General features: G+C 36.6%; 1 protein-coding gene across 2 annotated transcripts in view; it reads left to right on the forward strand.

Moving 5' to 3' along the window:
* KCNN2 (potassium calcium-activated channel subfamily N member 2) overlaps positions 1-26,184 on the forward strand; it is a 68,065-nt gene that overhangs the window by 38,444 nt on the left and 3,437 nt on the right. The window contains exons 4-7 of one of the 2 annotated variants that reach the window (XM_088130029.1): positions 7,403-7,544; positions 16,059-16,169; positions 17,489-17,616; positions 24,010-24,079. In XM_088130029.1, coding sequence (XP_087986155.1) covers positions 7,403-7,544; positions 16,059-16,169; positions 17,489-17,616; positions 24,010-24,079 — 451 coding nt within the window. Of the gene's footprint in view, positions 1-7,402; positions 7,545-16,058; positions 16,170-17,488; positions 17,617-24,009; positions 24,105-26,184 lie in introns of both variants that reach the window. The other variant, XM_088130030.1, reaches the window with a different exon arrangement.

Raw genomic sequence — 26,184 nt, forward strand, 5'->3', positions numbered from 1 at the left:
ACTCTGGTCTGAGATGCGCGGCTATATAAATATTTGATTTGTACGTATTATGCAAGGAGCACTTCAGTTACAGTTGCTTCTATGGACCTAAAGTCATTTGGACTCTTCCCTTGAGAAATATAAGTCATTAAGAGTTTTATGAGTGAACTCAATAATGAAATTTTGGCTTTTGGGTAGGAAGTAGCTGAAATCCAGTTTGTAGTTTAAGGCTTTTCATGTTTAAAATGAACTTTTAATTAAGTTGCTCAAGGCTGTCTGTACATATCATAATTTCCCTCTCTTGGACAACACAGTGCTGGAAAAAAAATGGCTTCCTTTTAAGTGTTTTGTTGTGTTTCCAAAACTTGACTCTTTCTCGCTGACTTTTTCCCAGTTAAAATAAGGGTGATACATGCTTGCTTTTAACCTCAGTATTAAGTGAATCACAAAATTTTAGTTGTTATATCATTTCAACATGCTTCTCTATTAAGCCTTCTAGTAATCTTATGCATCACAAAAGAGGCCTGCAGTTAGTTTGCACCAATTGAAATCAATTAGAGGTAGTCCTCACCTTACAACCATTTGTTTAATGACTGTTTGAAGTTACGGCAGTACTGAAAAAAGTGATTTACAACCAGTCCTTGTCCTTGTTACTGTCACAGCATCCTCACGGTCATGTGATCAAAATGCTGGCATTTGGCAACTGGCATGTATTTACAATGGTTGCAGCATCCCAGGGTCATGTGATCACCATCTGCAACCTTCCCAGCCAGCTTCTGACAAGCAAAATCAATGGGGGAAGCTGGATTTGCTTAACAACCATGTGATTTGTTTAATGACCGTGGCAAAAAAATGGTTGTAAAATCAGGTGCAACTCATTTAACAACCGCATTGCTTAGCAATGGAAGTTCTGGTCCCAATTGTGGATGTAAGTGGAGGACTACCTGTAAATCTAGACTTCCTGTGAGTAAAATTCCTTTCTTGGGATGCTTCTGATGGAGAAAAAAAAGAAGACACATTTTGCGGATTCTTTTATTCTAGCAACCTCCTGTGTTCCATCAATAACTGTTCTAGATAGTTGGAAAACTTTGTGCAGTGCCAGAGATGATTCTGGAAGCTTTCACTGGATGTCAGGATCCTGTATAGTTTGAAGATACTCTTCACGACCCACCCCAAATTGTGCTATTTGCATAGATAGGTTCATTTCTGATTATGCAATGTCAGCCCCACTAGGTAGACCAGACCAAGAAATCAACTCCACAGGAAAGCTAAAACTACTTTTGACATTGGCAATAACAACAGCATCTTGCAAGCCTGATTGTGTTGTGCCTCCCCCTCCTCCTATTTCAGCGAGCTAGGGAGGCATCTGTCTGAGCTACTTCTGAATGTTATCTCAAACTTAGACTTAAAAATGCTTCAGTTTCTTTTCCTTGGCAACAGATCCTGCATATCTCCTTCAAGGTCATCTTCCTTACTCTCCATATGCAATCCTGACATACAGTATATAGAAATATTTTACAGCTCTAAAAAGTGACATCATGAAGAATAAAGAGTGACCCCATTGCTTAAGCAAGGTTAATTTATTATGGATTGTTATTGGAAAAACATTTATAGGATTCAGGCGTGCAAAGTAATAATTCTAATACAAAGATAAATATCTTAACAATAGTGGAGTGATGTAACTAGCATCTGTGTGGGAGGGTGAAATTGGCAACAGGAATATTTATGTAGAATGGAACGGAAATAGATACAAAGAGAGATGAAAGGAGAAAGTATGGGTAGCCAGTGATTGAAAAGAGGAGTCAGGATAAATTGCTAGGAGAAAGGAAGATGTTTCCATGGATATGAAAAAAAATTTTGGAAGGAAAGTTCTTTGCTTTCCAAGACTGGACACACTACAGCATGGCAGATCTGTACAGAATGCTTTATTGCGGCACACACCTACCCCAACAACAGGTTATTGCTCTGGGTTAAGTTCACCCTTCTAGGACTTGCAAATTGATGTTGCCACATAAATACATCTTTAATAATCCATCCTTTATACTCAGTTCAAACAAGAGCCTCAAAGTCTATAAAGTGGCATACAACCTTCGCCTCCTTCCAAAAGTTCTTGCCCTAGTTGAAATGAGGTGCTGACTCCATGCAGTTGCTCTTTTTCTGATTGCTGCTGAGCTCCAGGCCAAGCTCCAAGCTCTGCACTTAAGCAGTGGTGCTTCTGAGCACTCCAGCTGAGCTCCCAAGCCAAGCTCCAGGCAGGACTCCCACCAAGATATGCTTCTTACCATAGCTTGTGGTCCTGGCTATTGACTGATAGCCCATTCGCCTGCCTGTAATAGTTGTCAGCCTCCAAATGTTGCTTCCCGTTTCCCCATCTGCTTGCCGTTTTCTTATCTCTTTTTCTCCTACACATCCACAGACACTCTCTCTTAGTGTTTGCTTTTGTAGGCTAAGGGCCTGGGTGGGGTGAGGCTGCCTCTGGACATCAGCATGTTCCTGCAAATGCCGGGGTGTGGCTTAATTAGCCAGGCAGCTGGGATGCTGGCATGGATGCTTGTAAGTAAACTTGTGAGTGAATGAATGCATGCATGCATAAGGCCATCTCGGGTTACTGGGGCTGTAAACTTCCCCTTTGGGGAATAGCATGAGCTGTGCTGAGCCTTGGGGAAGTGGGGTGAGAAGCGTTTCTGCCTGGCTGCAGCTGTTTTTCCCAAGCGCAGACAGCGATCCTAGCTTCACTTCCTCACAGGGAGAGGTATGATATTAGGAAAACAGATGGATGTAAGCAAAACATAATAAAAAACAAGAGGAATTTGTAGGGAGCAAATAAAACAAAAAGGGAAGGAAAACAAAGTCCAAACTGCAGTGTTGAACAAGGATATACATTCTCTGAGTGAGCATATGAGATGGTGGGGGAAATCTGTATGCAGAGAACTTAAAGCTCCTTGTGTGCTTCATTTACAAACATCCAGAAAAACTGTTGCTCCCCAAATTCCACATCTGTTGGCTTCTCACAGTTGCTTCTTGGATGATACTAGAGGAAAGATAGTTAGTGAGCTCTTTTTTTCCCCTGAAGCCAAAACAACCATGTTAAAGTACAGAGAATGGAGCAGGAAAAGCTGGGCACATTCCTATGGAAAATGAGGGAATTGCTTAATTGTGAGGGAGTTTTAGTCTGTGTCCTTGTTGGTCAATCGTGTTTGAGTAAAAACCAGTAAACATAATGGGATATCTCTTTAGCAACAGAAACAGAGAGGGAAAAGAGCAGGAGGGAGGTTCACAATGTTTATTCTGTGTGAGAAAGGTATGCTGCTGTTTGCTTCCAAACGTTTCTATCAAAAAGCCCCAACAATGATTCTGTTCCTTCAGATGAAGACCAAGGCAAACCTATAATGTTGGAGAGCTCATCAGAAGTAAGCTATCAGAAGGTTAAAATTGTGTTAGGCTGAACACAGTAATCTTTCTTCTTTCTACCTTAAGCAGAAAGGTAAATATTTACCTGCTGCTAGAAATGTGACCTGATAGACCTACAACAGTGTTTCTTAACCTTAGTAACTTGAAGTCCACGCATTTCAAGTTGCCAAGGTTGAGAAGCATTGACCTACAGTGTCTGATAGAGATGGGTAAACTTGTCAATTTCAGTTTTTATCAGTGCTTTATTTTTCCATATATTTAGATTGTTCCATTTCTGACCTAGTTTCTAGTTTAGTTTTGGTTCTGAAATTTGCATCAGAAGTTTATTGTTTTCCCCACCATAGCAGCTGACATTATTTGGAAACAAAGCCTATTCTTTGCCTCACTGAATACATTTGTCTATTTCCCTTAATAAAATTATCATTTGGGTTAGGGCTGAGAGAGAGTAAACTTCTGTAGTTTTGCTTACAAGTTTACTTAATACAGATTTTTCGTAATCAATTATCCTATTATAATGCATTATATATTATTTTCATGAAGATGAATATTCATGGGAAATCAACAACTACATTTTAGGAAAATAAATATACTGGCGGGCTGGTGACTTTGGATCGCTAATGCAGGATTTACCTTGAATATGACTTGGTGGATTATATTAATTGGTTTTTGCCCTTCTCAAGGTAAAATGGAATGAAAAGGCTACTATTTGAAAAAAAAATAGAGAATATCAGATTACTTCATAAAACTTAAAGCTATTTTAGCTTAAAGCAGCTATCTCACCAAACATTTATCTGTCTCTAACCATGATCAAACCAAAGTAGAACTCTGGAAACAAACAAGTACACAATTGTGGCTCATTTTTTTAAAAAAAATAGAATGTTAATGTAATCCAGATGTGTAAAAGGCTTATTTTTTTTATGCTAGTTTATTTTCGAATTCTTTGTAAGCAGTCATTTTGTACTCTCTTTCAAACATAATGCAGTTTCAGGGAAAGAACTGGTTTGACATATTGTTGTCAAATGCCAGGAGTTCCATTCCTACTATTCTTTAAATCCAATTTAAAATAAGATAAACAATGGGCTTCTTTATTAAAAGGTACAGTTAATTTAGACAATGTAACTATTATATCTTAATTCATTGCCTCTGAAAATATATACTAATTGCTTTTAAGATAATTACTATAAATTGAAAACGTAGCCATCTATATTATAATGCATTCAGTATCTGAATGTTCAAGCAGTGTGTTAGCTTTCAAAAACATTATTCATTATATATTTTATTTTTCATATAAATGAAACATTTTATTTGAGTTGTCCTTTAACTTTTATGCTGTAATGTGTTGAGAATGTCAGGCTTTTATTTTCAAGTATGATATGCATTATATACTTCTTTTCAATAATTTTGATCACATATACTGTAAATGAGATCTGTGACATCTAAGTAATTAAATTTGGCTAATTCCTGATCACTTTTTGTGTCTTGCTTCGGTTGAAATTATTTAGAGTCAAGGGCTATTTTTCATCTTGCCTTACTGCAAGGCTGAATACTGAATAGAAAACAGAAAAGTATTTTATAATACTATTTAGAACATGTTTTTGAGAGCCGGTTTGGTGTGGTGGTTAAGACACCGGGCTAGAAAGCAGGAGATTGTGAATTCTATCCTGACTTAGGCATGAAAAACAGCTGGGTGACTTTGGGCCAGTCGCTCTCTCTCAGCCCATGTTGTCAGGCTCAAGCGACAAGCTGGTCAGTCAGTTCCTGTCACAACCAATGGATTAATATTTGGTTGATCTGCTTTAGTTTGGGCAGCTTATCACATAAAGTTAGTGCATAATGTTAACAGAAATGAATAATGGTAGGTTTCTATACCTCTGCCTTTAAAAGTACTTCATGCCTTAATATAACCTTACACCTCAATACTTCTGTCATTTGTCTCAGTATAAAAGGATTTTAGCTAAAAGACTAACTTGGGAATTAGCTACTTAATGGTAATGTTTTCTGGAATCAAAGCAGGGTTTTGCTATACCTCATTAAGAAAAAGAAACTTTACACACATCCATGCTATTTACTTTGCTGCAGCTAGAACTGAAGCTCAGAGCCAAAATTCAAAGCCTCAAAAACCAAGATCCTCCAAAATGACTATCTGAAAAGTTGCAGATGATGTGATCACTCATAGGCCAGTATCAAGAAAAAGTTCATGGATATAACTACTCATGCTCCTTTATTATATTTTGTTATTTTGCCACACTAAAATACTGTAAAGACCATATAACAAATATCTAAAACTTATTGGAGTCAGCTGAGGTGCATTCAAATTCTGTAAGGCAATGTTTCTGATTTTTCCTTTATGTCAACCATTATATCATCATTATATGATTAAAACAATACATTTTTATGAACCACATGTAAGCCAGTGATAAGGAAAACAGCCCCTGGGAGCACCATGGCATGCTTGAACTGCCAGATGGTGTTTATGGGTTCCAAATATATTTTCAAAAATGATAGAAGGGCTGCCTACATTATGCGAAGACCCAACTCTCTGGAGAAGGTTCTAATGCTGGGAAATGTGGAAGGAGAGAAGAAGAGGATAACAACAGCAAGGTGGATGGACTCAGTTACAGAGGTGATGAGTGCACCATTGGGAAAGCTGAAAGATCAGGTTAGGGACAGATTGTCATGGAGAAAATCTATCTATGTGGTAGCTAAGAGTTGACAAAGACTTGATGGCACATAATCAATCAACTTTTGAAAGATATTGACATTATAACTTGAAATCTCTTAAGAATCCAGGTAAACATATTGATCTTGCAATATTTGGGGCATTTTTAATTTTTTAAAATTAATTTTTATTTTGACTCTTCCATAATGGTCATTTGCAGTACCTTCATGAACACTGATTCCATCCTTACATTTCTCAAATATACCATTGGACCAATTGTACATTTTTATAAAGATTGCCTACTATGAAATTCTTTCTTGTCCCTTTTGTTGTAACTGCCAGGCAACAATGGTTGTGATAAACACTGTGATAAACCTGCAACACTTAAGTTGCACATGGGGAAACTATTGCTACATGAACACAAGCCAGATTGTACACAATTATATCATGATTGGATAAACACATCTGTTGCAGAAATCCTTAGAGCATTTTTTTCCCATGATATCAGAAATTCCACTTTCAAGTCTGGTTTTGGAACTGTTTATTATATAAATGTAATGCTTTACTTAGAAAAGGCAGAATTATTAATATAGTCAATTAAACTCTGTTTAAATCAATCATATAAAATAATTCATAGTGAACCATCTCTGGCATTGCTTTGTGTTGTAGCTGAAAACTAAAATTTGATCAGGCCATGAAGTACTGTGTTACTAAATAGAGATACACATGGAAAAGTCATCTGAAGGACACTGGTATTTAAGATCGTTCTTGTCTCAAGCAATGTCCAATAGGGATTTCAATGGTTCTGGTATTAAAATATGATACTCTTTGATTCTGGTACTAAAATGTGACAGTGTTTTCATTTTAGATGAGTATATGTGTATATATAATATGTATACGTGTGTGTACTTATATTGTCTGAGTTGGATATCTTAATACCAATTAATGTTGTGTGGCGATGGTATTAATGGTTCTAGTCCATTTGCATTTGAAATTATTCAAGGCAGCAAAAATGGCATATTTAATAATTAACTTTAATATGCTATCGTTTTGATTGATTGCTACTTTAGAATTATTTAAATTGTTAAAAAAAGCTTTTGTTTTTTTCCTTCTCTAACAAGGGATCATCATAGTCAAAGTTGATGGCAACAAGCCATATATATTTGGCAAGCAGATCTGCATATAGAGCAGGAAGGTCTAAGTTAGTGCTCAGTTTATTTATGTGTTTCTGAGCCATGCCACAAAGCATAGAACTTGTTTTTGTTTCAAGTAACAATAATATCCTTGATTCTTTCTGAACCAAAAAAGTGCTGCTAAAGAAACTATAGTTAAAAACCATATTTCTTTCTTTAGGTATCATGATCAACAAGATGTTACTAGCAACTTCCTTGGAGCAATGTGGTTGATTTCAATAACTTTTCTCTCCATTGGATATGGAGATATGGTACCTAATACATACTGTGGGAAAGGAGTTTGCTTACTTACTGGAATAATGGTAGGTGATTCCAGCTTTAATTTCTACATGCCTTGTGAGTTTGAATCATTTTCAGAATGTCTGCGCTGACTTTAAAACACAAATTATCAATACAAAACTGGTTATGAAATCTTCAGTTGACCTAAGATATAAAAGATGAAAAATTACCTGCTAAAATGTAACCTAAACTGACTTTGTACTCACTTTGATGACTTCTGAATAGCTAGGTATAAGATTACTATAAAAGGTTCATACCACACAATATATTAACTATGCTGCATAAAGCAACTAATTCCCTTTGAATTTTATTCTAAATTTATATTGTTTTCCTCTTGTCTAAATCTCTTGGAGAGAATGGCAAATTTAAAACATTAATATTCTAGGAGAGAGATTCAAACCCCCTGCCTTAAATATAGATATCACAGTCTGGATTAAGATCCCATTTGTTTAATTTAACATAAAAACATAACAGAGTCAGCTGTTGTGTGCTATCTAATTAACTAAAGTGGCTTTTGATCCTAAGACTCCTCTGAGGTCAGCCACAGGGATTTGGTTCCTATTTTTCAGAAATTACAGAACATTTCATTAGCTAGACTGATTGTCATTCTGAGAATCAAATATCTCAGCCATTAACTATATCATTGTAGCTACTACTACCTATGCTGCTTGCTCTTGTTTCACTGGGAAATATATATAACCTATTAATTTCTTTGTATTAATTCATCTGTTATTATTGTGTACTAAATACTGTGCACAGTAACAGTGATAAAGGCAAATGCAACCAAAGGAAAGGGATTGAAAATGTGACTATAATAATACCATTACATATCATGGTGGGCAACATTTTTGTGGCTTGAAACTGGCCTGGCGGGGGGGGGGGGAGCAGCTTTGGATGGGACTCTCATTTTTTGTAATTTATATTCAACTTTCCCTCAAACAAATATAACTCAGAATGGCTTGAATTAAAGCTAAGAATTAAACCAAAAGCTTCACAGACAGAATGAAAACAATTAGAAAATAAAACAATGACATTTCTTTCCTAGCTGAGACAAAAGTAGTGTTACAGATGATGCATCACAGTATGAGCTGTCAAATTATCAGAAACCAATCTTTGGATTGACATCCACCAACTTCCAGAGCAAAATCTGGAGCAAGTTCAGATGTTGAATGCAAGGCATACAGTGGCCCATATGGAAGAACCGAGTCTTAATATGTCCTGGGTCAATTAATTTAGGACTTTAAATGTGAAAAACAAATTGAATCTAGAAACAAAAAATTGGACAGAGTTTTAAAAAATGTATTTTTTTTAAAAAAAACATGCAACCTTCCCAGAAGTACTGGTCCATACCACTTGGATGCTGTATCACTGTACTGTCTGCTACAGTCCTTGGCAGGCAGATAGTATAGATGCAAAATGTGGTCTACCCATGATAGGTTTTGGAGGATTCTTCTTCTATCTCCTTTTCTTTATGTATCAAATGCTTTATATACTAAACTTGCAAGAAGGGTCTTAAAACAACCCCCCCTTATTTAATAGTGCGTATGTAATGCTGTAGATACAGTAGTAGTTGATATTATTAGTAGTAGTATTATTCAGATTAAAATGTCATTTTAACATTCTCTGAGAAAACTAAGTTTATGAGACATAATAGTATCCTCCTGAATTGCTCGTGAATTTCCTTAAGAGTCTGCTTCATAAACAGAACAACAACACTTAATTTAATATACTCACCTTGCATGGGTAAAGGGACAGGCTGTAGAAGAAACTGGTTATTCTCAACAGGTAGGCAACTGCTATTGCTATCTAGAGAGTTCTTATCTAAAGGATAGCTTAGAGATTTTCAGTTTGGGTTGCATTGTGCTTCAAGTAGATTAGTTAGAAATTCATGTTAAAAGCATCTTCCTGTTAAAATACCAAGACATGCCCAATATGATGTTTTCCCTCATTGTTATTTTGCCTTACATATACTGTATAACGTAGGGTTCCATTGTTGAATCTGTTGACTTGTGCTTTAAGTGGTGGTTAAAGTTGTCTGTTGGTTATAGCTAGAGCTGGATATTATTCTGATGAGACTCCCAAGTGATTATGCTTGTAAAAAAAGACAGATCCAAATAACATTAACTTCAGATTTTTGAAATCTTGATTGTGCAAAATGTTCAAGCAAGACTGATTTCAGCCAAGCTTTGTAAGTTGGAAGGGTTATTTGGGATGAGCTCTTTCCATAGTTGGTTTTCAGTGGACAAAATGGGTATCATTACCTGCCAGGCAGAAAAATTTTTCAACATTTTTTGCCCTACCAGTTCGCATTCAATTTGGTGAAAGAGAATTTGCTTTAAAATTGTATTTGAAAGGGAATGAGGATTGGGGTGAAAGTTTCATGTGTGGAACATGATGGTCTTTGGATTTGATTAGTTACAAAATGGACATAGGTTGTCCTCTCTAGCACTGCACAATCTTCTCTTTTGCAGACTACAGGTTCCTTGGTGTCTCATGTTTCTGATGTGTCCCAAGGAAAGATATCGTACAAGAACTCTCATCCTGGTTTTTTTCAGGATAAGAAGTGCAGAAGTCAAGGAGATTTCAGAGTGATAGAATAAAGTATTACAGAAAACAACCCCACACCATTAGCATTAGCACTAGTGCTGTCCAACTAAAAAATTCCAAAAGGATCATCAGTGAAAATTTGAAAGGAATGAACAAAGGACCTGAGAATAAGTTAGAAAACTCCAGTTTTGTCCCCAGGGAAACTGCAAGGCAGTTTTGGCAGTTCTAAGTATTATGCTTAGAACTACTTAGTTCTGCCCAATGGTAGTGGGTCAGATCTGATTTAAGAGGAACAGGTGTGTTCATGAATGGAAAAAAAAAAACTCCTTATGAATACTCCTTGTAGCTTCATTCGTCTTAATTCCCAAAATTAAGAAATGGGTAAGTAAAATATAGAATGTGAATTAGCAAGGCAAGAGCTTAACACCAAATCCCCAAATGCACCTTAAAAAAAAGAAAACAGAACAGAAAACAGAAAAAAAATATTTTTTTTCCTGGGATATGCATAATCTAGGAGAACTAGACAAATGGAAGAAACTCTTTGGACAGAGCAGAATTAGTAGTGGGACTGTTCATGCTTTAAATTTTATTTGGAACTCATGAATGCAGTACCTCCCTGCTGTTTATTAAAGGAGCCCAGCTTATTTCAGGCTTCTACCTGAGCTTCAGGAAAGATATTGCTGCTTTAAGGAATTCACTCATTAAAGTGAACATTACTCTTAAAGCAGAGGCACCTTTTTTCAGACTCCCACAAAAGCCTGAAAAAAAAGGGAGGCTACTTTAATGAACAGCAGAGAGTTGCTGTGCTCACATGATGTCTGAAGCATTTCTTTTGAAGGATGTTCAAAGCATGCATAGCCCTAATTGGAAAGAGGGATTGCTTCTAATATAAGTGGCCTTAAAATAAATTTAACACATTTCTATATAATTAGGCTATTCATAGTTTAAATGTCATGATAATTCAAAATGTCTCTTCCATATAGTGAGACTGTATGTCTTTGATGATCAGATCCTAAATAGCTATCTCAAGTTTCTCTTCTTTGAGACTTTCCAAAATCCTGCCGTTCACATTTGGAGGTAGACTCAACCTGATAATTACTGTGTTCATAGAATAATTTAATATAGAAAGTACAAGACAAAATTTTCCTGGTAGACAGAACTAACAATGCAGGTGACTTACATATGAAAGCTCCTACGTAGTAAGGATCTTTTCTCTTCTTGACCATCTCAGCTAAAGCAATTACAAGGAAATGTCCTGTGTTGAAATATCCTGTGTCATGTATGTGGTTATAGCATGTATATTAATGTTCTTCACTCAGGCTTTGTTATAAGTAGCTGCAAAGTCAAAAGAAAAATACTTAAGTCTATTCAAAAATGGTCTGCCATGAGTTGATATGATTCATATTGCCAAATAGTTTACTATTGTTTTCCTCACAGATATATAATCATGTGCTGCCCCATGAAGAAAGTTCACGGTCCCATAAGAAACTAAAGTAGCCAGGAGGGTCAAGAATCTAAAAGATGATTTGCAAAGTAGCATGGAAAGTCTTAGAGTTTCCAAGACATCTTAATCTAGCCTAATGGTTATAAAATGAAACTTAGGCAGTGTTTAAGTGATTTAAACCAAGATCTTCACTGTGACAACATTAGGGTTACATAGCACTTCATTTCAAAGAGTAATGACATTTTAGAGCTAAATAAGCAAGATTGGTACTAAAACATAATGAATTTCTCCCAAAAAGAAGAAATTACCCATATATCTTTAAAAGTGGTATAAGTCATATGAGAATCATTGCTATTAGAAAATCCTGAATAATTAGATAACATTTTAAAAATATTAATGAAACAGAAAGAACTTAGCAATATTTTCTCAGAGAAGCTCCTCCCCCCAAGATATGATTAGAAAACAGTTGTTTAATGATGGCCATGTTCCTTCCTCTAATTAAATAAATGCATAAAATACACTCATTACTTTTTTTCATAGATTGTACATGCCATTCTTATAATGACACAAGCTTCCTGTCCAATGTTTCAGGGCAGACTAGTGAAAAGTATGTTAGAACTAAGAAAATACACTATACAGTATATGTCAGCTTTGTGTCTATTTGGGAAGAAACTTTAGAGTTCTTTACCCATCTGCATGATCTACCTATAGTTAAATGGAAAACGATGGTTGATGTCCTTACTGGTCAAGGATTTTCTTTTAAAATTTTAGTTTTCCTTCCTATCATATAATTTTAAGCTTCTTGGAGCAAACGGGGTGTATTTGCTCCAAGAAATACATAAGCTTTCATAAGCTTTTTTTTTTTTTTTTTTTTTTAGCTTTAAAGACACTGAAGATGGACTGAAGTCTTCTTATGAGCTTGGACTCTTAAGAATATGCCTATGCCAGATACTGTCTGTTTGTACAGACTGATTTTTAGACATCATCTAAGTTTCTGTCTTGAGTATTTTTTCCTTCTGCAATACAATCCTTATTTTTATCTTTTGCAGAACAAATTCCTCACATAGCCCAAAGAACCTCTAACATGTTATTGACAAAATGATTTAAGCTGGCTTAAAACTATCAAAAGCAGCAGAAACATCTAAAAAGGCAGAATTAACTGAACAAAAACTGGGTAGGAAAATCAAAGCAACAGTGATGAAGGAGCTCTCCATGCTCTGTCCCTAGTCCCTGTTTTAAGACAGAAAAAGGAAGTTTACAGCATTCAATTCTTTTTATTAGATGTACTTGAGCAAGGTTGAAACCTCAGGTATGAGAATTCAAGGAGATTCTTTTTCTTTATTAGGTGAGAATATATCAGCAGCAGATGTCAAAAATATTATACAGGATTTTCTGCGCCTTTCCATAGCATCCTCCTCAAAGAGAGATTTTTCCCTCATTATTTCAATAACAGCTTCATATGGAGATTCTTTTCTCTCAGATGAAACTCTTGCTTCTTTTTATGAATTAGCTGGTCAATTGGCCATCCTCCTAGTGATCTTGAAACAAATGGAATACATTTGAAATTTTTACAGGCCTTCTATTTCACAGTATAGAAAGCAGCAGAAGGACTGTTTTTAGTGACAACTAAATTTCCCATCACTGTCTGCAAAGGAGACCTACCTTCTCACTCATTGGATCCCAAAGGCAATGAGCAAGTTACATTCTCTCAGACACAGGCAAGTCTAGCAAGACATGTGGGAGGCAGGAAGGGATAAGAATTCACCGCTTATTCTGCTAAGCACAATGAGATGGTCTAGAAGAAGAAGGTTTAGTTATGTATCCCAGAGAGCTATGAAGAAATGAGAACAATCTCTCATTTTGCTGTCAGGGTAGATTTTTTGTTGTTGTTCTTTTGCTTAATCTCAAACAGAAAGCAATTGATTCTCTCTCTTTCTCTCTCCCTCTCTCTCTCTCTCCCTCTCTCTCTCTCTCTCTCTGTATATATATATAAAGAGTCCGAGCTCATAAGAAGACTTCAGACCATCTTTGGTGTCTTTAAAGCTAAAGAAACACACACACACACACACACACACACACACACATTATATGTTAGCATATAATCATTTATTCAAAATGTATTTCTGGAAAGTACACTAGGAGAACTTGGGTGCAGTAGGGAGGAATGGTAAAGTTCAAAAATAATGTACACGTTTCAGAGTTCTTCCCTATATGAAAAGGGCTTTTCAGTTAGATATTGTGTTTTTAAATGTCTTTAAATTTATAAAGGCTGTGTTCACATGCACAGCTTCTTTAATCAGGGTTAAGAAAAGATCTAACATGCATTTGTCCAACATGCTAAACTTGAATAGTGTTAACCTTGATTGTACACAGCCCAGTGGGTTGGTTTGTTATTTGATTTTTGTATGAACCCTGAAATTCAGTAATAAGGTTAACTGTGTTGTGTTAGTTCTGTAAGTGATTCATGATCATGTATGTTTTTAGTCTTTCAAGAAAACAAAGGTTTGATATATTATTTGACACTGTTTAAGTACCAAAATGTGCTAGAACAGCTTTTCCCAGTTTGGTGCCCTCTCAGTTTGCTGGATTAGGATTCACACAGTTCTCCACCAGTAGTGGTGTCAACTTGGAATTTAAGGAGTTATTGTCCAACACGCTTGGAGAATCCTAAATTGGGTTAGAATACGCTGTTCCATCCTGATAGAGTGAATAAGAAGTGGTGCCTTTGAAATGGACAGCGGGGAATATGATCTGCCAGCTAGAGTTTGTGTAGGAGAAGAAAAACAAGATAGTTGAGCAGATTCAAAATAAACTCATCCGTTTGCACTGATCTGTAAAAAGTTTCTGCCTTGCCTTTGGAGTTCAAAGTGGTATACCTGGCAAACTTTTTTTTTTTATCCCCACAACAAGAACATGTGAAATAGGTAGGATTACACTGATCTCCACTGAAACCTTTAGGGACTATATAATCGAGAAGGACACAATCTATTCACATACATATTCACACACATACTCATACATGCACCTTTTATTTATATTTGTCTCGTAGGGCACCAAGCCAACCTCCCAAAGTGTGGAGTTCCAGCATTTAGGTGCAACCACTAAAAAGGCCTTTTCTCTTTTCTCAAACAAGTGAGCTTCTGCCTTCTTGGGAGGCAAGGGCTTCTTCCTAACATCTTAGATAACAGGCAGGCCAATATGAAAAGAGATAATACGTAAATGTATTATGTTGTCAAAGGAAATTTCCAAAGCTTGTATATCAATTTTCATTTCTTCTACATATTTTAATTTGTTTAATTATAGTTCACAATATGACACTTTTGAAAATTGATAAATAAAACGGTGCTATCTTTCTTTTGAGATAATTGAATGAGATAAACTGTACAGATTGATTTTATTTGTGTATTACCACTAACTAGTATTATGTAGACATGAAATTATATCTATTTAGTATCAACAAATAAGTGGGTTGAATAAATGTAGCAAACTTTCTGCACTGGAACTACATTTCATACATGAAGTGAGAATACCTGCACTGTCAGATTAACAAAACCGAAAAATCCAGATAAATCATAACTATGTGCATATCATTTTGACAAAGCATTTAGAAATGTTTTGATCCATTAATTCCTATGCACACACAGGTATTACATATTTTTAAAGCCTACAGACAGAGCTTCAAATTAAAAGGTTTTGTCCCAGTCCAATATGGTTTCGAGCATAAATGTGTTTTTAAACGTATTTCCCTAGTTGGATGAGAAACTATGTAATCTGCATAATGCCCCAGTCTCTGGGCAAGCACTGTTAAAACACAGTGATCATGTATTATGAATTGGCTCAATTATATTCATTATTGGTGTAGTATAAATGTTAATGCTGTTTTGAACCTGAGAAGCAACTTATTTTAATGTCCATAACTATTTCATACTATATGGACATTATTTAATGTCCACATTATTTCATGCCTAGGAGAGAAAATTGAAAACAGCTAATGTCTAATAAGGCATCAGTGGTTATTTACGTATAAGTGTTTGTATATCTTATCTCAAATGCCAAATCCATATGCATGTTCTTCCAGAATCTTCATTCTCAGGCTACATTTTTTTCTATGGGGCCTATAAAGTTCCAGTTTCTTTCCTCTCCAATAAGCTACCTGCAATTTCCAATATTTAACTTCCAGCTGAAGACCACTAAAGCCTAGGAAGAAAGCAATATTTTCCATTCTTCATTCCCTCATTCCTTTTCATTATGACTAGGGAGAAAAGCATAAATACCCTGACAATTATCTGCCGTACCATTCTCCACTGGGAGAAGCATTGTGGAGAGGACAAAAGAAGGAGAAGAGCTGCAGATGGGCTAAGAGAAAGAAGAAAGTTATAATTACAAATCCTGACTATAATTTCTAGCATGGAATTGTACGGCATGGAACTCCTGATTAACATGATATAACTGAGCTGAATTCATGTACTCCATTATCCAAATTAATAGCTGAATTGATCCCATTCCTCTTTCTTTCAATTGTGTTTTCTTTTATTGCTGTTTCCAGGGTGCTGGTTGCACTGCACTAGTGGTAGCTGTGGTAGCAAGAAAACTAGAACTTACCAAAGCTGAAAAACATGTGCATAATTTCATGATGGATACCCAGCTAACTAAAAGGGTAAGTTATACACAGCCATTTTTTGATACTTTTATAACAAGGTCTTGTTTAGTTTTGCTCCCTGATAAGGATGCTTCTAGGGACTGAACTTGGAAGGTTGAATATTGGGTTTCTAGGTTCTGAAGGATCATGTCAGCTTTAAGTACAGGACCCAATGTCATGTGAGCAAAAGCTTCGCATGAAGAAAAAACTTTCTGTTCTTCTATTCTCACATCTCTCCTTCCTTCTCCCCTCTTCCTCCTTCTCCTCACCACAGCTTTCTATTGAAAATTACCACTGAAGGCATCTTATAGTTTAAAATAATGTAGAAAGAGAGAGAGAGAAAGAGAGAGAGAGAGAGAGACAGCGCACATTAGAAAACACCAATTGTACAATCATAAATGATACTGTTCACAAGGAGCTGAGATGGGAAGGAAGACACTCTTAACTCCTTGTTCCATCTGACAGTGTGAACGTCTGGAATCTGCTCTGTGCCTTTGTCTAGTGTGGTAGATTGGAAGATGTTATGAAATACTAGCTTATGTCTCAGGGAATAGTCCAAAGATAAGCATGAGGGGTGTGTGTGTGTGTGTAACATGTAAATACACTGGCTGAAAAATAATTTAAACTGAAGTACGTGTACCGAGTCTATCTCTGTGTAGCAAGTACATCGTGTCTGAAAGGTACTGTCTGTTTGCAGATAATATTAAATACCCTTTTAAATGAAAGTGTTTGGAAACAGCAGTTAATATCTTACTCTTCAGCATTCCAACTTTTAATCACAATCAGTTCTCTTAGAAATATACGTAGAGCATGTTCCAAACCTTTAACTTCGTTTCATCTTTTTTTTCCATGGAGAGAAAACACTCCATGGAAACACAAGATAAAGGAGAAATTCCTCCATATGGAGAAAAAGGCAGGCGGACAGCATATTCATCACACAGGGCTGTCTGCAGAGTCAGGTAAAAAGGGCAAGCTGTCAGCCACAATGGTGCCATTGAAGCTCCACGTGTTTTTTTATGTCTGGCACACATGACATGCAAGCAGAGCTTCGATCACATACCATCACGGCCACCATCTTGACTTTTTTGATCCTTACATCTTTTCATGTATAAAACAACAAAGTGATGGCAATGGGTACTTGTTCCTTGAAGAACCAAAAACCAGAGGAAGGCAGAAAGTAAAAACAGTTGCTGTCCTTTCCATGAACTAACTATAACACTTGCTTTCAGAAGCAATTCTTCCTGTACAGGTTTATGATAGAAAAGATGTGCTAGGAAAGACTCGTAACATGAATTCAGCCATCCTGATGTGGAGTTTATTTTGTTTTTGTTAAACAGGTGAAAAATGCAGCTGCCAATGTACTCAGGGAAACATGGTTAATTTATAAAAACACAAAGCTGGTAAAAAAGATAGACCATGCAAAAGTAAGGAAACATCAGCGCAAATTCTTGCAAGCTATTCACCAGTAAGTACTCTTTGATTTCTCTCTTTTGCCCTTGCTAGGCTGCTGTGATAATCGCACAGGTCTGGCTTCCAGGCAACTGCTCCAGATCACCTTTCTGCTTATTCCATTGATATGGTACTGCATCAGATACTGAGCAAGTGGGTTTCTCTTTATGTAATGGGACTTCCTTCTATCCTCCTCCCCTCTCACCCCCTGATATGCCCCAAATCTGCTCCAGAGGATCCTGTCCTTTGGAACAGATTTTGGGCATACAGGGTAGACTAGAGAGTGGGGAGAAATAATATGTTGGTGATTCCTTTTCGCCAACAGAATGGTATGAATGGATATTACCCTTTCTCTCAGGAAGAAAATTATTTTGTATCTGAATATGAATTTCTGCTGAAAGCAAACAAAAGCAAAAAGAACTCTCCCCCAAACTTCTGCAGATGGATATGCGTTCATATAAATGACCGGATCCTCATAAGAATGATGCCTACAGCTCTAAAACCAAAGTTATCAAAGGCATGGGATGAATGTTTTGTGGTGGTGGGAGAAGGGAAAATGAATGGAAGTAAAGTGGGCATGTTGCATGCATTCATATCCCACCTGGCCAGATCCATCCCCTTCACTTGGAACTTTTCACTATGAATTATTTTGATTGTTTAAAAGTAAATGCATTTCATATATGTGACTATTTAGAGTAAAAGCTGTGCTAGTACATTATATGACACAGATATAAATATCTGGAGGATCATCTTATAATTTAATGGGAACTGTTAAAATTGAATAAATAATATTGGTATTAACCACCAGGAGACAGTTAATCACAATCAAATCACCCAATATTTTAATTATAACCGTTAAAGGTTCTGGCAATATACCGATTGCATTTCATGAGTGAAGGCTGTGATCTTTGGAATAACTGATGTATTTAAAAAGTAATATTGCTACAATAAGATTTGTACTTGGTGAAAAAAAAAGAAAAGAAACCTGTTGGTTCCACTTTGACATCTCAGAAGCCATGGTTTTGAGATGGAAACTTTGGGAGCTGCAAGATCCTTGTAAATATAATAAAAGCAATGCATGTTCCACATTATATTTCTGTCTTATGACTGCTTTTGAGAAATAGTCCATCGCTGTTTTGTCAGAAAAGGGGGCCACCATCATGATTTGAGTAGTAGGAAACTAATGGCTGTTGGGAACCGCTAACATTTCCTAACACCCATCAGAACAGAAATGAAGCAGGCTAAACTGTCTGCTTCATTTCCTTCCATCTATAGAGGAGCTGATCTCAGAAAATGAGAATGTGGAGCTCTGGAAATAACTGTAAAAATATAGGGTAAGGCACATGTCAATAGATGTCCATCCTAATACCAAAATCTTGGTGGGCAGAGAGCCTTGTGCTTTAATGTTTCTATACGACAATCACACAAAAAAGCTGTTTTAGATTATCTTCAGGTATGCATAAATATGCGGACTCTGAATCCTAATATTAACTATGATTTGTTGAAACAAGACAGTTACAAAACTGTGGTTTGAAACTGACTCATTTCAATAGATCATACTAATAGTAATAATAAGGTGGATATCATTAAAAGTTGCTAAGCAAAGCTGAAAACAAAAGTTTCCAATCTCTTCATCATGGCTGTGCAGACCCTGAGGCTTACTGTAATGTATAAAGCTAATTTACACTTTAGCATAAGTCTAAATGAATCCAGTAAACATTTCTTTTCTTCTTCTTCTTTTTCCTTTTACTACATCTAGAGTAAGAAGGGAAGTGGGACATCTGTACATTGAGCATTTCGATCATGACTCTCATTATGGCAGGCATGAATATAGTCACATATATTATACCAGAAGTGAAGGGGAGAGAGGTTTTGTAAATGTCTTTTTCTTCTTGTGCTATTGATTTGACCATATTAAATGGCTGTAATGGTATTTCCATTTTAACCTCAGTGGAGTAGAAGAGGCTGAATTAATCAATGGTTATTTAATATGTTCAAGCAAAATTCAATATCTGCAAATATTCATTCAGTTTAGCAAACCTGAGGTTCAGTGATGCCATATATAGAAAAGGGCACAATAGTAAAATGAAATATGCTTTTAGAAATATGTTTCCAGAAAATTTTCATTCCTTTAATTTTTTTTTCTTGAGAATTATAATCCAGAACATATACTGTATTAGAATTTGTTGTGTTTTCTTCTGTTACTTTGGAGGGCAAGAACTTGATATGAGAATTGCAAAAAGTAATATATTTGAGCTCAGATCACATTTCACAGCAGTATTCTGCAATGCATGCTTGGAATTAAGTTCTGATGAGTGCCCTGGACATATTTACAACTGGGATGTAATCTCTGGAGAGAGCCAGCAGATGATCCGTCTTTGTGCATCATTACATTTAATGCTGGTTGAATCCACAGCAATAAATTGCCTCCTAAATGGAACAGGATAGCCATTAATTATTATTCTTGTTTCAATAGAACGTAAGTTTTTAAATTTGTTTTCTAAACTTATCATCGAGGTGTTTCCCACTAGGGATAGTTCATATTTCGAGAAAGTTGTTTGAGCCTCCCTCCTGTAATAAAACGATATTCTAAAAGCTTTGCTCCATTAATTTCAAAATTTCTGCATAAGGGTGTCCTTCCTCTGCTATGGAATAGGAAATAAATTAAAGCGATTTCTATAATCTTTCTTATGCAGAGTTCTGCACCTCTTGGCCTTCAAATCAGATGGGTGGGATTATTGAGTCCCACCACGTGTAGGGAATACCCTGCTTCTTCCTCTGGAGATACTCCTTGCATTCTCATGCTACTGTCTGCCATCTCTTTTGGTCTTCGACCATGAATGCAATTAATAAAAATAAATCTTTAATTTGATAGTGACATATCTGAAATAGAGAAAGTCCCCAATCTATCAGCAAATGATGAGGAGGGGGGTTGTCACTGCTGTGCATCTGCTTTAGGAGGGACACACTTTAGCATCTCTTTTGCCTTTTGTTTTTCATTTGAAGATTTTAACTCCCTGCCATACTCCCTGACTTTCAGATCACAGTTACAAATTGCAGCAAGTGCGACAATACCAAGGACAAACCCACAGGGGATGCTTTCAGTTCAAATGGATTATGGTATGGCAGAGCTCACTGGACATTTGTCTTTTCCTGAATGTCCTCTGTCCAGATCCAAACTTGATCTGTTGGATCATAGGTTTCAAAATGCTGATTTGCAATTTTCATCGATATCTGAACTCAGTGAATTTTTTAATTCTTAGCCATATAGCAATGTAGTCTTCATCCATATTGATGCATATTGTCCTCACTTCCCCTTATTCTTTTCCTACAACAGCAGTTCTAACTCCCTCAAGCCTTAGTGGGCTTTCAGTCAAGGCAATCTCTCTGTCTCATCCGTGGAATCAGTCAAGAATGCAGAAGACGGTGCTTTCCATTTGTACCTCTCCCAAAGTATCCCGCTACTTCTTCCATCTTTCTTTCTTACCAGAAAAATTCTGGCCAAGAAAACAAAGACTGTATGGCTCTGCAGTCTTCTTTTGGTGGTAGCAAAAGGAAGCACCCTTTTGTTAGGAAAAGGAGGGAAGATCAAACTTCTACTACATAGATATAAAAATCATATTGCTATTTTATAGTGATCCATTTTTCCCATTGATAAAAGTCATGCTGGGATGGGAAGTTAAGCTTTTAAGTACTCCTGTTATTACTCAGTATATGTATAGCAAGGAACATGAACAGGCATGAATTCAGTTGTGGTGAAATGGGGCACAATGGAGAGTGTAATGATACAACAGTGTTATCCTGCATCTGAGCTGGGTGCAGATTTCATTAAGCCCTGGCCCCCTGGCACCGTGGGGAAAATGGGAGATCCAATTGCATTCACTTGAAGACCATCCCTTGTGCTGATTTGTTTTAGTAAATTTTACAGTTTCTTTTCTTTTGTTTTGTCTTTTATTTCAACAATGAAAATAGAGCTCGGAAGTAAGTTGTGTGAGCTGTTCCTTTAAAATTTGCAGAATTTACCACTGTCTGCATGCAACAAATTGATACTTTATTTGTGAATTTCTATAGTCTGGTTGCTACTGTGGAACTGCAATCCAAAGTCATGAATTTCTTCTGTGATAAGTGAAGTTCAGAAGGGATGAATCAGAGTATCAATATTTTGTAATTTACAGAGAAAGATCTGGCTAGTTTCATTTTTAATCTGACTGTTGCAGCTAAGAAAATGTTAATGTAAAAATGTTTTCCTCTCACAAGTCATGTAAGGCTAAGAACATTCATACCCTGAAAAATACAAATATCCTCTTAACATACATTTGTAAGAGAGGAAAATAATCAGAGCAGTTTATACTTTTTCGTATTTGTCCCAAAATTCATATGAGGAAGGAAGGAGTCTCCATTCTAAATTAATAATTGGCCTTTTTGTCTTCAAAAATAGTGGGCAATCTAGTTTTAATAGACTTCTAAATGTTTGTACAGACAGATCTACATGCCTAAAGATATATGCAAGTTGTGTTTATTCAAACCAGTGCTCTTGTTTTATTTCCTTTTTTGGTTTATGTTTACAACGGCACAGGATCTTGTTCCATTCTTGCTCATAGATTCTTTTTCCTCCTGACATTATGAGGTTCAGTCTTTTCTCCTGACAGTAATGATGAATTTGTGCAACTAGAGCCATACTTCCATCCTCATTTCAAGCAAAGTGCATGCACAGCCCTGGGCAGGCCTTTTAGGGGGAATCAGGAAGCAGCCGAATTCTGGGCATGTGAATCAGCCAGATTTCATTCTGCAGAAATAAAAGATAAACAAAAATTCCATAGGCATCTATGGGAAGGGATACAATCCCACTGTTTAAGGTAAATTGATTAAAGTAAGTAAATAAAAGGATTCCAAAATAAGCAAAGAAGGCAATTCCAATGAGGTTTAGGGAAATGGCTTAGAAAAAAGAATAGAGTAAGATCTCTATCCATTTGAGGTTACTCTGTTTTTCTTTAATGAGATATAGATTTTCAGATATAAAAACTTAGAGCACAAAACAGCGACAAATGAGAGTTATGTTACGGACTGAATCACTTCCTCACACAGTTATAAGCAATGGGTTATGTATTTAAACCAGTGGCTTGTGGGTTTTTGCACAAACGCCTTTATTTCCGGTGCAGCCTCACGGTGATGGATGGCCACCTAGAAAACAATCCTCCAAGCAATTCTTTGTGGCCATTGATTTCCAACATAAAGAATGTCCTTACTCGCAGGGTTTCCATATTTACTTTGGTAGAGATAACAGTTCTGGTGCTCAGAAGAACGTACATATAAAACTGCTTCCTCTGATCAAATTAAAGAATGTTTGCATATCAAAGCTCTGAATGTACTTTGGTGTGAATATGGAAATTTGGAATTGTATTTTTTTTTTTTTTGCACTGAAAAGCAGTGTGGGTGGAGGAGGGAACCATGAAATAGTTATTTCTGTCCTCCCCCATTTTGAATCCTGAGGACAAAAGAACTGCCAGTCTTCATCAAACTCAGTCAGCCTCTTTGGGGAGTAGACTTGGAGCACAAACTTTCCTATTACAATGCAGCATAATATGCCCTGTTTTTCCTGTCTTACCGTGATCAACTAATTAGCATGAATGGAATAACTTAGGCATCAAGGGAAGACTATACCCAGGGGCCTCTTTTACAGTATACCCATCTGATCTGCCTTAGTGTTCCAGTTCAATCACTGACAGATAAACAGGCTAACTAAACCAATTAAAAAGACTGTTTTATCCATGCACATTCTTTTAAAAAGTACTTAGGTCAGCAACAACAACAAGAAAAATAATAACATATTAACATAATATGTTATTAATAACATATTAACAACTGACATATTAACAAGGGCATCATTTAGCTGCTGGTCAGATAAAAGCTTTTAAAAATTAAGAAGGAACTCACTTATCACTGTATTTTCATCAGGTTCAAACACCTCCTAACCAAATCCATTTCAGACTGAAGAGGGCTTTTACCTGTATCTAATCATGTAGGCATAAGGAAGAAGCATAATTACTTAAGGCTACAATAAAGATATTATTCATTACTTCCTATGGCTACTTGCTAGGATACGGGAGCTTTAAGGAATGTTTTGGCTTTCTTTCATATACTATGAATAAATCCTTACCTCCCTCTTTGAAGTCAGCGTTAACCATGGCAATTAGTAGTCTCGGGGACATCACATTTTCTTGCTCTCTCTTTCTTTTTTGCGGTGTTAAGGAAGCATGCTCTTCATTGTACCCAAACACATAACCAGTTATGACTGTACACAAAGTATTCAAGACATTGTCCATGCAGTTATTTGTTTAGACGCATGCCATATACAGGTTTTTATGAGCTTTCAAACAAGAGATATCTGACTTGAATTTCCATCTTTTAGATTAAGAAGTGTTAAAATGGAACAGAGGAAATTGAACGATCAGGCAAACACTTTGGTGGACTTGGCGAAGGTTGGTGCAACATTATGAATGAACAGTATGTTTTCTTGGTTTTGTTGATCAACTTACATTCATTTCTGAGCTTTAAGATTCAATTTGATTCAATGTATAATTAGAAAAATTGATAGACAGGGTTATGTAGTGATTAAGGAGTTGGACTGGCACTGGGGAGACACTGATGCTTGTTCACTGTCAGCTGTGAAAATTCACTAGTTGACTTTGGACCAGTCACTCTCTCTCAGCCCATTATAGTTCACAGGGTTATTGTTGTATGAAAAACAGAAGAGAGAACACTGTGTATGCCATTGGATCTCCAGAATGAAAGGCAGAGTATAAACCTAATACTGTATATAAATAAATGTATCTGGAATTATTAAGCCTACCTTGGTTCTGGGCCCTCTTAGATTTAAGCATGTATATGTACCTTTGAGGCAATCTTGACTCCTGGTGATGCCTGGACAGGTTCATGCAGTTTACCTGCAACGTTTTCAGAAGTGGTTGTCAATTGCCTTCTTCCTAGGAGTGAGACAGAGTGACTGGCCCAAAGTCACCTAGCTGGCTTAATGCCTAAGGCAGGACTAGAACTCATGATCTCCTTGTTTCTAGCCTGGTGCCTTAACTACTACACCAAATTGGCTTTCAATTAAATATATGTGGAATTATTACATGAAACCTACCTTGGTTCTGTGTACTATTAGATATTACTTCAATATTGTTCATAAATATTTGATCTGCTGAGAAATGAATTCTCAAACATATACCAATACCAATACTTTAATGGCCAAGTATAAAACATACACAAGGAATTTATCTTCGGTGATAACAGCAAAATCAACGGTGCGTTTGGATAAGAGCAAAAAAAGATCACATGGTATTCAGCAAAGCAATGGCACGAGGGAAAAAACTATTCTGATGTCTGGATGTTTTAGCATAAGGAGCTCTATGGCGCCGTCCTGAAGGAAGAAGTTGGAACAGATTGTACCCAGGATGAGAAGAGTCTGCAGATATCCTCTCTGCCCTCCTTTTGACCCTCACAGTATATAGTTCTTCTACAGAAGGCAGATGGATTGCAACGATCCTTTCTGCAGACTTAACTATTCGTTGGAGTCTGAGTCTGTCCTGTTTGGTTGCAGAACCAAACCAGACAGTTATAGAGGAGCAGATAACAGACTCAATGATTCCCCTGTAAAACTGCACCAAGAGCTATATAATGACATGTATCCTGAAGTTGGTGAATTTTCATCCAAATACTCTTCAGCTGGCCTATCATAATATAAGTCTGAAAGTAGACATCACTTCAGATTACCTATTAATCTGAAGGGGTTCTTGTTGCTGCAAGGCAAATATGTAGAGTGTCGTGCCTGCAGAGGGGAAGGGGGACAAGAAATGTTCATTTTACTTGAAGCTGGTCCAATAATCACAACGGGTTCAGTGTCTATAAGGGAAGTGAAAACTTGGTCTGTGAGAAGACTCATATATGATTTCAGGGTCAGATGAGGACGCAAAGAAGAGGAAGACTGGATGAAATCCAAAGAAATACCAGTACTAACTGAGGAAATTCCAGGAATCACAGTAGCTGAAGAAAAAGGAAGTCTAGGCAGAGGGTTGAGGAAAGTTAGAGAACAGAGAAGATGAAAGTTAAGGGACACTAAGTTCAGAAAATGAAGGGCCAATGAGAAAAGTACTAGGTAAAAGTAACATCTCCTCCAAGCCGTGCTCCTTCTGTGACTTCATGGATCCCCTGGGCAGTTTTCTTGGCATCACCTTAAATTGGCAATCAGTGTAGGTCTGTCACTATAAACATAACATGCTCTTGATATTCTGTGCAGATTAGCAGCTTGTCTGCCACTTTTTGCACCAATACCCATTAAAGGTATCCCAGGGTGAAACACATTGAAGTAAAGTCAGGATATTACTAAGTCATTACTAACTGCTGCCAGATCCAAACAGCTTAATGTGACGTAGTGATTGTACAAATGAATTTGTAGAAGATGGCAACTACCATCTGGGAATCCGGATAGGGGACTTGCTTTTCCAGGGAAAGTGCAGTCCCATCTAGAGTAGTCTCAGAGCTTGAATTCCTAATGCCCCAAAGCACCTCTGTTTTGTCCTGATTA

The sequence above is a fragment of the Python bivittatus genome, unplaced genomic scaffold, assembly GCF_059951505.1.
Source record: "Python bivittatus isolate LINGU-HERP-01145 unplaced genomic scaffold, Pbiv_v1 ctg000850_np1212, whole genome shotgun sequence".
NCBI lineage: Eukaryota > Metazoa > Chordata > Lepidosauria > Squamata > Pythonidae > Python > Python bivittatus.